Source organism: Electrophorus electricus, chromosome 10, assembly GCF_041902795.1.
Source record: "Electrophorus electricus isolate QZ-2024a chromosome 10, ASM4190279v1, whole genome shotgun sequence".
Lineage (NCBI taxonomy): Eukaryota > Metazoa > Chordata > Actinopteri > Gymnotiformes > Gymnotidae > Electrophorus > Electrophorus electricus.
This window is the reverse complement of record NC_137506.1, coordinates 19,242,696-19,255,703: the sequence shown is the minus strand read 5'-3', so window position 1 is coordinate 19,255,703 and position 13,008 is coordinate 19,242,696. Positions and strand designations below refer to the sequence as shown.

Below are 13,008 nucleotides of genomic sequence, written 5' to 3'. Positions count from 1 at the left end.
ATATGAGCTCTGACCACCAGTCCAAAGAGTAAACTCTTAGGCAGAGCAGCCAGAACACTCATTTAAGTCTCCATCACACCTTCAGGCTTACACAATACTGAGTAAGGACCAGGTGTACCATACCTTTTAGTTCCAGCTCTTTAACCTCTGGAATCAGTGTGGAAGCAGGAAGTATGGGAGGCTGATCAATCCGAAATGATTTCCCTGAAATTAGAGTCAACAGTCCTGGACAGTGGATTTAAACTACTTAACCTGAATCATTTAATGCCTGTGAGACATCTTATGCATAATAGACTAAACTGTTGTAACAGGAGGTTATTATGCCAAGAAAGCTTCTGGTCTGTGGATACTGACCTCTGCAGCGCCCCCTGTAGGCTAGGCTGAGTGTGCGGTCTTTGCATTTGGCCTTCTGCAGGTCACAGCTGGTATCATAATTGCGTCCATCTGAACCACAGACGGGTTTGCCGTGGGTCTTGGAACAGATGATTCCGCAGTGGCTGTCTCTGTCCCCAATTAGCCACTGGACACATGGAGCATGAACAGTTAGATACAGTTCATTACATGCAGCTGTCCAAATATGGCCAGGTTCAGCTAATATTCACATACACTGACCTTCATGTGTCACATACAGTTTTTACACAATGAAGTAAAGAATGCAGAGCACACAGCTTTGACTCCCGAAACGAAGCAAGCTATAGCTGAGAAAAGTGGATTCCTTGGATTTAAGATGTTTCGAGTAGTAGGACCAACCATCTGCACTGCTACATTTAGTTGAATCATGCGTCTGGAAACGCTGAAACCAAATTACCCATGGTGTTATTATTACTGATGCATTGAGTTACCCAAACAAAACTGAAGAATAAATAGGCAGTCAAACATATCTATTCATGTTATAGTTAATAAATGCATAGGCTTATATGTTTCCCAGATTCACACAGAATCTGTTCACTTTCTGCATCTAAAGTTGATCCACTAGCATGATAAAAACCAGGAAGGCAGCTGATAGAGAACAGTGACAGCACTTTTCCCTCCTGCAAATGAGCCTCAGAGCTCGGCCCTCATTCCTTGTAGCTCTACTGTCCTGACACCAGTGGCATTACCACTCTCCTCTCCTCAACACAAGCATGTCATATTTCACTTTGCAAGATTTCAGCACAGAATTCAAAATCAACCCAGAGAGAGAGAGAGGGGGGGGGGGGGGGATGTGGAAACACAGTAGCCATGAGTCATCAGTAGCCATGAGTCATCAGTGCAGGAGCATGGCAGTCATGGCAGCAGACGCTTGCCATCCAGCTATTAGCTGATCATGCAGCAGGAATAGTGATTAACTCATAAGCCAGCAAGTTATACTCATGAAAAGAGAAGCAAAAAAAGAACAAAAGAAAAAGCTGACGTTTTCCTCACAAGAAATCTGAATTCTGACAACACACCTGCACATGCTTTGAACTACAGAAGAGAATGTTGTTTAGTTACTGATCGTCCCATAAAAAGCAAGTTGGTAAGACTTTATATATTCTTGAATGTTTGAACCAAATCTAATTAAAACAGCATTCAATATCAGTAATAAAGCTGTGAAGATATTTGTCCTCTTAGTAATACTACTGGACATACACTGAGCTACCACAACATCACCGACCAATAACTATCACATATTTATCCGTCTATAACAAATAATATTAGGTAACCACAGTATAAACCTACAGCTCTGAATGTTTGTAAGTATGCAGGCATGATAGTGGCTATATGTGAGAAGCATCCAGTTTAGCCTATAGGATCAGCATTATACAACATGCTTATATATAACTATATAACCCTGCAAGTTTTATATATATATATATATATATATATATATATATATATATATATATATATATATATATATATATATATATAATTTAGGTATTTAATTATAGAATTATGTAACTTATTTAGGTATTTAAGACCCCATACCACCTTAATTGGCTGACTTCTCTGCCTCTAGAGTAAGGCATAATAACTGCAATTTCATCCTTATGGCATTTTATATAGCATTTAAGACTAAAATAAAAGGATAATGTTGAGTGTAAGGTAAATATGATGGATATTACGTCTTGGTCACGTCTTGGTGGAGTGGAAGCAATCTTTTGAAAACAGGGTAAATAAACTAAATTGCTGTTGCTGTGGCAACAGTTGGGGTGGGAGGTTACTTGCCACATTTTCACTCTTCATTTTTATATCTTCTTACAGGCTTTACTCAAAAACCCAGTCAAGAAAGCCTGAAAGCCTTATTGAGACAAGCCGAATTGTTCTGGGTAAAGTCTCTCCAGTTTAAACACTAGGCTATAAATGCAGTATCTGAAGCAAGCTGTTTCAAAAAGGTGAGTAAGAATACAGCCAGCTTTCATCTACCATCTTATGACTGCTCTCACTTTTCTGTGAGGGAGAGAGGTTTTGGGGGGACACCTCATGGGAAATGTCACTATCTCTGACTTACCACAATCCAGATTTATTACAGACAGCATTTGCTGTTAACTGCGCTGCTAATGGACGGAACTTTTTGAAGTTCATTTTTTGTTTCATGCGCACCGTGCAGTCACTAGTGGTGCCTCCGAAGGAATTCTCTACCTGACTATTCTGCTGCCATCACCCTGCCATGGCTTCCAGTAAGACAAAAAAGCAGCATGCTTATCTTTACCAGATAACACCATAAATCTCAGCGCTTCAGCAAACTGAGATACTAATTACAGAGTGGCGAGAACCAAATGAAACCCTCTGATAAAAGTGAATTCCTGTGATTAACATTCTGGAAATTCAAATCAGATGGCATCCCCAGAAGCAAAAGCAATCCAAAAACAAAGCTGAAGCTGAACCATGGTTTACACTGGGAGGCAAACTATGAAGATGCACTTCTAACAGTCCTTGGCAAAATGAGTGTCTCAGATGGCACCAATTATCAACCAAGTTTGGAGCTTCAGCAGTGCCAGAGTGGCAATCCTTAATTAAAGTTTAATGTTGACAGTTCTCTTGGAAAACCTAGACATGCTCTTTAAATATTATATTGTCATATAATATCAGAATGAAACCACTTTAGTAGTGAACATTTTAAGAATCCTTTGAGATGTCCTACTCAGTTCACATAACACTAATAAAATTCAACCCTTTTGTAGAACAAGTATATAAATGCAGGATTTTACCATCACTGCAAAGAAATACATTTTACTCTGGTATAGATTCAGCTACAACTACAGATTCAGATTTGAATAGGTTTTTCACTCTGAAACTAATCAACTCCAGAGGTATAGAAGAGGTATCCTTTCACGGACTCTCAACCTACTTCGACACCTTTGTGGTGTAATGTGTGTGTTCTATGACCATTAAGTGAATTCTGCCATTGACTTTTCTCTTGCTGGACAGACTCATTTAGACTGCATTACAGCACAGCATAAAACTTCTCAGAGTATCCCAAACTATTTACAGCTTATTTATCTACACCATAAACATTAATTTATTTTTGGGAAAGAGGGAAGAAGTCTTTCAGAACCTCAAAAAATAAATGTCAACATCAGTAACTTGAAAGATCAGAGATAAAAGCATAGAATGCTTTTCAAAAGAGCTTGACATTTCAAAGATTTTTAAGCTGCACATGATGATAATTTACAGCTGAAAGACAATATGAAAATACAGCAATTATTCTTTCAAAGGCAGGCTACACAGATGAGTAAAAGTGTTTAATGCTTAAATATCAGTTTGACATTTTTTAATACACTGCAGGAGAGCTCAAAATATGGGGTGGGAATGCAGCCTCCACACAGATGCACATGTACTCTTGGCAGCATAGTCATTCAGTCATCAGTGGTGTGGTAGCTATAAAGTGCCAAAGCTCCTCACTGTGCTCACTGTGTGTGAAGAGATTGTTACCCTCAGATGGAGCAAATGCAAAGATAATGGGGCAAAAAAAGCTCCCTAATATATATATATATATATATATATATATATATATATATATATATATATATATATATATATATATATATATATATATATATATATATATATATATTTATTTATTTTATTTTTTATTTTTTTATTTATTTATTTTTTTCCCCCCCTTCTTCTACTGTAGTAAGAGATGTGGGACATATTTAAAACTGTAGTGAAGTACATAAGGTTTCAAGAAAAACAGGATGTTGTTTTGCATTTATGCCAGTCAGTGTGAACTGGCAAATGGCATGACATGAGAAACCCAGTCCAAAGAAAAGAGAAGTCCTGGTCAGTCAGTGAGATTTCAGTGGATTTCATATGAATGAACCTGTAGGAACAGCTATGGCAGCAAAAGCAACCTCAATCCATGACCTTAACCACTTATATCTGATTATTCCTCTTGGTTTATCTGGATTCCTGTGAATTTTCACTTGTAAATTCCTGTTGTAATGGGAAGATGGGCAACACATACTGAACCATAGTGAATCTTTAAATGCTGCCAGACCCTGTAGTCATACAGATTCTGAAAGGAATTGTCAGAGAACACAACCATCGCCACAACCTCTTTTCTGGAATTATTGAACAAATGATTTCAGAATATAGAGGAAATTGTATAATCTTATTTATGTTTCAAACTGTAACAGCCAATCTGACTAAAGAATAATCAAGACAGCTCATGATGTGTGCCTGAGTAATCATAAAGGCACTGGGCAGAAGGGAAGGATTTGAGTCTTCTGATGGAAAGGAATATGAGAAAATATGCAACAACACAGAGGAGCTGAAAAGTCTGGCATTGAAAGCAAAAGGAACCGTTTGACCACTGCTATGCGCCTAATGTTGGGGAGGGAGATTAAAACTTATTATGCTGGCTGTGAAATATTTAGCTTTTTCTGATACATTCTATAAGTCAAACAGGCAGACAAAAAGCCTATGCATGAGCTCCATGTAAAACACAGTAGCTTATGATTAACTAGCACATGAGAATATCAAGCTCAGACCTGTAGTTAAAAACGATGCCTTAAACCTATTGTTCCGGACTGATATTAATTATGTTGATTAAAAAGACTTATAATTGACCATGGAGTACATCTGTTTTGACTGAAGAGCCATCACAGCAGATCAAGAGGCACTCTGATTGGACAATGATTCTGCAATGTATTAGTCTGAGAGTGATTAAAATGCACAAAATGTGCAGTGTATGTGGACAACTTTTTATTCAAATGTCCCTTGTTTCTGCAGTACATCTTTAGTAGATTTTCTTGTGTGGTGTGTTTAGGTGTTAACAAAAGTGATTTTCACCACTGGTCACTTACTTGCAGGTGGACACTAACTTTTGAAAAGGTGGATGACTGTGGTTGACCAACTGTTTCTGGCAAAATTGGGTGTCTTGAAATGTTTCCTAAAGCATGGCTTGGCCCTACAATTAAGAAATACATCAATAAATAATAAATATGCCAAGATATGCTTCTCATGACTACAGAGGAGGGAAAAAAAGCCCCGCTTTTATCCTGTTGTAATTGAAGGCTCTGGGAGGCTGGCAATCTCTACGGTATTTCCCACAGTGTGCCATATCATTATGCTGATACCCACTGCTATCTCTCCCCAGCAAAATGCCTTAGCACTGACCCAGAACACATTCTCTGTGTCAGAAAGCCTCCCTTATCCAAATCCCAGCCGTTTCTCATTGTGTATCAAGCACACACTCCTGCCTGCGGCCCACACAAGGAGCACTGCCTTCCGTCGCCTGCCCCTCTCCCCTCTCACTTTCTCTGGCACTGGTCTATAGCTACCCAGCTCCCTCCACTTTGTCTTATGTAATTAAACCTTTGTTTGCCATAGCAGATTATGAGTGGTGATGCTCTGATGGACTCACATATGTATATGTAACGCGGGCATGTGTGCAGACTCTCTATCTCTCTCCTCTCTCTGTCTCTGGCTTTATCTCAGATGCACACAAGCACTTGTAATAAAAGAGAGATGGGAAGAACTATAGAGATGCAGGCACTGTTCTTTAAGGCTGGAAGAATAGAGACTTGGCATGGGGCATAGACTCACCTGGCTCTGTTTGCTCTTTACACAGCTTTACGAGGCTTGGGTGATGCATTCCCCCACATCTGAGCTCATCTCCAACAGTCACTGCAAATTTAAGCTATTTACATGAGCAACTTCCTTGCCCTGATGTGAGTTTTCTCTTCTCAATACAAAGTATCTGTCCAGCATCAAGTAATCAACTGCTTACAGAAATATGCGATATGTCTTCAACCATGTGTCTTCAACCATGTGACTACTTTGCATTTGTACAGTTACATGTGTTTCTGAACTGGAATGTAAGGATTTGTGTAACTGTGAAGAGCATCTGTCCACAGGAAGTAATTTAATCTGCCAAGAAAACTGTGCCTTGGATTACCAAGGCACAGTTTTCTTGGCAGATTAAAGCTAGCCTCAGTTTATAGACTAAGGCACGAAAAAACTCTCTAATAAAAATTATATTCAATTTCAAAATATCCCCCTAACTGGTGCAGCTATCATAAAGCATTTTGATACTACCTAGCATGTTTTTGCTTCTTACAGACTTTTCTAATATCTACAAGTCTTTTTTCATGAACAGGTCATCTGGTTCTTTCTTTTTCTGATAGGCACATGACCAAGCAGTTTTATGCATGGATGCTGTACCTGAATATTCGTGATGGTACCGATTTCTACAGCCTTATGGGAAAAACACTGAATCATGCATATGTGTGATTCTTTTACTGAGGTCTTTTTTTTAAATCAAATTTTTAGATGTACTCACCATGGCCAACTGAATTACTGTCATTTCATTTATTTTATGCATTTTACAGCTGAGTGCCTTCCAAGCAAAAGTAACATCTCTCAAGGTTATATAAGATGGAATGCATGTTGCAGATAGACATGCAACCCCTTGCATATTCATATAAATCAGAAACACTACACACTGCCTTTTGCTTTGTAATGTTTCCTTTCTGGTTTGCTCACAAGGAGTGTGACTTTATGTTCTGTCACACTATATTTAGAGAAATAACCTATGTTTCCTGCATGCTTATATATACTGACAATGATTACAAATAACCAAAAATGTAGATCAGATTTAGAGATTTAAAAATTAGTCCCCATAATAATGTTAACTATTATTATTGCAAAGCAGGATGGGTTTTCCTTTTGAGTCTGGTTCTCCAAAGCTTTCTTCCTTATGCCTGAGGGGTTGGTCCTTAGCCTTGGCCTAGACCTGCAAAACCGCTTTGAGACATGTGTGCTGCTGAAAGCACTATGTCAATAAAATTGAATTAGCTAAGATTTGGATGTTCAGCACACTCTGCACTGTTTTTGTCCTGCTTTCTCGTTGTTAACTGTTGCTGGCACTCTGACACCACACAGACTCAAGGGTCATGTTTGTCTTACTACAGGACTCGGTAAACAACTGGGGACACATTCGGGTGGCCTTCATACATTATCAGTTTGTGCTGGATGGTTCAGTGGCCAGTTTGTTTCCCTCAGATGCTTCACTACTTGGTGTAAGCCTGACCTCTTTTCTTCTGCTGCACAATCTCAAAAACGAAAGGTGACAGTAATCTCAAACAGAGGGCCTAAACATGGAGAATTGGAAAATTAGGATTCCTCAGACAGCAAGAGAGGCTTTTTACCCTGACTTATTGGCAAGACATAATGCGTACAATTCTGTTAGTTCAGTAATTGTCCAAATGTACCTTCCAACACGGAGGCTTAAGGCTTTCCATTCCCTGGCCAATGCTGCCGTGACAAGTTAGTCTTAATGACAAGCAAAGGGGAGGACAATGTTTAAAGCATTTACCTTTAGTCTTTTTTAATATCATAACCTTCCTGACCTCCTGTAATGATTACATGAGGGTGTTTTTTTTTTTAATATCATAAACCCCTGTGACCTCCTGTAATGATTACACCAGGGTGGTTTTTGAAACTCTCTGAAACGCAACAGGGAGAATGTATTGTGGACATGTTTCAGCATTTTGCTCTGTTATAGAGCACATCCACGTATCTCTCTCCCACACAAACAACCACACACACACACACACACACACACACACACACACACACACACACACACACACACACACACACACACACACACACACACACACACACACACACACTCACACACCACCTGTTACAAGTGTTGTCCTGTCTCAGGAGGTCCACCAAGTGCCAAAAGCAAATATAGTAAATGTATATCATACCGAGGTTAGATCAGGAAAAGTTAAAAAAGATGTCTTTATGACCTTGTTTTTATATTTTAAACATAAAATGTGAAGCAATTTTAAATTGGTGAGTTGGTTGCAGTGCTATTGCAATGCTCTATCTTTGAAGTAAAGTATGTGTTACACTGTATGTATATAGTGAATTAATTGGGACTCCCTCTGAGTACCTGTTATAAACCCAGTAATAACCTACTGCAATGTTTAGCCTACACAATGCATGGCAAAACTGCATTCAAACCTGATGCTTATCTTTGCAGATTTACATGGCCAATGTTATTCAATAGCCAATACACATTGCTAGAATAATGGTTAATAAAACAGCATAATAGTTTGGGACACATACAGATGGTACATTACTATTGTCAGTGTAGTCTGTCATTGCATCACAGATTCATCTATGATTCATCACCTCCTCGGACCACAAGTATGGCAGTCACTCTATGCCATCCACAAATCACATGCACTTTGTCTTGTTCTTTCACTCATACTACATCTCCTGCTCTTTCTTCTTCATTTTCATTCACTTTCACTCTTTCTCTTGCTCTTCTGCAGACCACTAAATGTACATTTACCAACAGGACAGTCTTTGCCAAATCTTTCTTGCATCTGAATGGCTGTCAGGTACTTGAGGTTTCTTTCCCTCTCTCAGATGGAAAAAATGCTGCAACTGGGCTGTATTTTAGAGTTTTGTCTGGCCAGTGTCATATCATTGATTCAGACTACAGGGGATAAAGGAAGGAGAAGCAAAAAAGGGGGTGGGGTGGGGTGGGGTGGGGGTGAAGTGCAAAAGAATAGAGCTCATCACCATGACTCAAACTTTCTCACTTCAGAAAATGACAGCCTGACAAATGAATGAAAAACAAAGGTTGGCGAAGGGAAAAGTATCGGTTTTAAATACAACCATATAGTGGTACTATTCAGGACCACGAGCCCCCACCAACTGATTCAGCTGTGAGAGGGGGAAAAAAGAAATCCACAATGTTGTCTTTGTTGAAAATGTATAAAATGCTGTGCAGGGAAGGCAATGTCTCACTCCTTTCTTACAACACAGAGGGGTGCAAAGAGAGCAAAGGAACTATACGACAAAGGGGCAATGGGTGCACTCAAGTATCACTGACAAACTCACAGGACAATGTGGCTCCTTCCACACACAGCTGTACTATTCAGCCTATTCCATAAATTAAGTAATTCCATACAATTTCAAACAATTTTAAGATTAAATCTTTTTTTCTTACCATAGCTGTTATGAGTGAAACACATGAAAATCAAGGGCATTCTATAAAGACTAATGATATGATCAGGACATTGTGTGTCATCAATTTATGTAGGCTTATTAATGATGCTTTATGGAAAGGGCCAAATTAGGCAAACTTCATCAGCAATAATAGGATAACTTATTTTTCTATAATCCATTCTATAAGCCATTTATTATGGCTCCATTATAACTTGAATAATTAATATCCAGCTCATGCCACACTACTCCTTTTGGTCAAATGGTAGCAGGTAGACATAAAATAGGAACATGACCTCTGGTTTCAGGCACTGACAACTTTCAATGACGCAGATCTACGAAGGCCGGACACCCGATCACGTGACAAATTAAAGCGTGCGAAATATTCAGTGATAAGTCTATATTCCAGGTCACAAAAACACGCACTGATGTGTTCTATCAAACTGAAGTGGAACATCACTTTGACAGCGTGCATCTGAAACTGCAGAGAGCTGGTTCTCACTCACCCGCGGACCATTCGATTTCTGCGCGGCGATCCGTGGCAGGAATATCATAAGTAGCGTATAAGAATACAAAAATACAAAAAGGATGCAAGTGTGGGAAAACATGTCCTCTTTTGTTGAAAAGTCACTTTTGAACAAGCAGAACGCTAAAGTGTCAGAAGTCCCAAAGTTGCAGGAGAAAATCCAAAATTGTGTTCTCGTGTCCAGTTTTCGTCCTCAGTGGGTTTTTCTTTGTATGTGTATAATGGTGTATATTCACATAGTGCCAGGAATGCGCCCACACTCTCACAAACTGATGATCGCCATAGTAACAAACTTTATCCACTGCATGAGGTCATACGGTCCTTGCGATAGCTACAGGTTGAATAGTTTAGTTTCCATTGGGACTCATTTAAAAGCCCGGGAGGTGGGCTTAGAAAGCTTGATTGACACTATAAATGTCCAACGAGCGCACTCTTTATATATATATATATATATATATATATATATATATATATATATATATATATATATATATATATATATATATATATATATATATATATATATATATATATATATATATATATATATATATATATATCTCGTACATTCAGAAATAAACACATGCGCTCTCCTCAGCCCTGGGTTATAGCTGACGCTTTAATTAATAGGCTAGATATGTACGTGTAGTATAGTATTTATATATACATTTATTTATCTATTCAAATTATAACACAAAGTATTATAATACGGAAACATATCGACAATAGCAAACAGTGTAAAAGAAAGCCCGATTGGGTATTAATTTGGGGTTGAACTGCGCACTGTGAAATAAATTGTTTAGTAGGAATCACTTCTGGGAAATCGATCCTTAGACTTGTATAGTTATCGTTCTTTACCTTTTGGGTTTGTGTGAGTGGTAGGTGTGTTTAAAAGAGTGCAAAGCAGAGAAAAAGGGGCTTTGAGTTTTGTGCAGGTGTCCTGCTAAATCCCCTCCTCACGCGTACACGCACACATGCAAACAAACGAGCGCACACACATAGAGAAATGTTGCCTTTGGCAAAAAGGTTTTGACAGTTCCAGCAGACCTTTCTTTGGTCCTCTCTTTGTACAGCTCATCATTCAGTAGGTCATGAAAGTGAAAGGCTTTTTAGTGATCATCTTTGAACAGGCTTGTAATTACAACTATTAAGACCATGGAATTGTCACAGTCCGAAGAATTTAATGGTGTATGTTTGTGGCTGTAATAGTTTTGTGTTGTAAGTGTTTTTGTTATATATATATATATATATATATATATATATATATATATATATATATATATATATATATATAGAGAGAGAGAGAGAGAGAGAGAGAGAGAGAGAGAGAGAGAGAGAGAGAGAGAGAGAGAGAGAGAGCGAGAGGAGACTGGAAAATTAAAGGGAAGGAGGATTTGTCAGTCAAAAGTGATCTCAGCTGAGTTTTCAAGACAAGCCCTGAGTGTATAGCTCAGGGCAGCTTGTGCTTGGTATTGCTATCAGGAGCAGAGGGCTGGGATGTGCCCGATCTCTCCCTGGAGGCTTGGCTGGGCTGCACTATTCCTGACTGTGCCAGCTGGACTGGCCAGACCTGCGTGAAGTTATTCTGGGGGAGGGGAAGGCAGGATGAGAGGGGGAAGAGGAGTGTCTAATGGAATGTTAACGAGATCACTTTATGTCCTGTATCCACTCTCCCCTCCACCTTCTCCCATAACCAGGCCCTAGTACCAAATAAAGATGCAAGAGCTTTACAGAGAGAGTGTGAAACCTGGCATTGAAGAAACATTTGCCAATACAGTCTGGTGTTGTCACTTGGCCTGACTTGAAACAGCTGCCTGACAAGGGGGAGATGGAACAGATAAAGGGCCCAGTTTTAAAAACAAAACAAAACAAAAAAAAACAGGCTGATGCCCAATCATCATGCCAGCCCTCTCAGTAGATCAGTAGCCCTCTCAGTGGCTGTCCACTGTCTATTTAGAGCACAAAGAGCAGGCAGAAAATTAGCAGGTGTCTGTAGATGCAATCCAAACCAGTGGCACCCTGCCGACTTGGATTCAATTATGACTAGGCTATGGATGTTGCATGCCTTTAATCAGCACAAAAGTACATTGCATGTGCATTATTTTTATGACAAAGATAAGCATGACAGGACCGCTTCATGCTAAGTGACCTTAATGCCTGTGTAGTTTATATTGTGCATTTCTCACCGTTGTTAAATCCAGTTGCAGCTTGTGTAATTAGACATCTGGATGGAGCTTTATTGTGGTTTTGTCAGATCAAGGGGACTGTTTTTTGTTTTTTTTTGGTCCAGCCTTTTTCACACTGTCTGGGCGATGACTGAAGTTTCCTTAATTGTTAATAGGCTTTTAACAACAATTACCCCCTCTGGGGCTCACATACCCTCACCAGCCTCATAATTATTCTACAAACTGCTTCAATACCAGCATACTATGTAACATCTCAGTCCAACACACAATGAACTCTTGAACATTTCCCTTCATTAGCTGCACAGTGAAATGAAGCCTTCCATTGGCTTACAGTAGTGATCACATTTTCAAATGTCCTGTTTTATCCCATAAAAAAAGATTTCTCTTGATGTGTTGCTATAAATCTGGTACCCTGAAATTCCAATTTTCTGCCCACTGTCAGGATTTGGCCTGAAGAAATTATTTAATCCATGCTATCCTGAATCTTCTTGTTAGAACAAAAGAAAGGAGAAAGGTGGAAGACATAGGGGGAAGATGGACAGAGAGGGGACTGCACTCAGAAATATGTGGGGTCAAGAGAAGAGGCCACTCCCTTTAATGTCTCTCATCTGGCTTTCATTTGATGAATTCCACATTTTTAACGTGTACAGGTTTCAGTGGGCTCTGTGCACTGGTTCAGTGGAGCCCCTCTCGGCCAGACCATCCAGGTATATCTTTACTCTGTCACAAATACCCAAACATGTATCGTCTGTGTGTGCACACTCAACACATCTGAAACTAACACACAAATTTGGGCACTTCTTGCCTCATCATTACAGCACCTCATATAATGGAAAATATAAAGGAAAGAAATAA

General features: G+C 39.2%; 1 protein-coding gene across 16 annotated transcripts in view; it reads right to left on the bottom strand.

The window, feature by feature from the left end:
* The window catches only part of smoc1 (SPARC related modular calcium binding 1), a 33,045-nt gene extending 22,751 nt beyond the window's left edge, over positions 1-10,294 (bottom strand). For 7 of the 16 annotated variants that reach the window (XM_081721537.1, XM_081721538.1, XM_081721529.1 and 4 more), the window contains exons 1-3: positions 9,948-10,294; positions 355-520; positions 124-225 (exon numbers count right to left, since the gene is read on the bottom strand). In XM_081721537.1, coding sequence (XP_081577663.1) covers positions 124-225; positions 355-520; positions 9,948-10,049 — 370 coding nt within the window. In that variant the 5' untranslated portion in view covers positions 10,050-10,294. The remainder of the gene's footprint in view (positions 1-123; positions 226-354; positions 521-9,947) is intronic. The other 9 variants (XM_081721532.1, XM_081721536.1, XM_081721541.1 and 6 more) reach the window with 2 other exon arrangements.
* Positions 10,295-13,008: the final 2,714 nt, after the last annotated feature.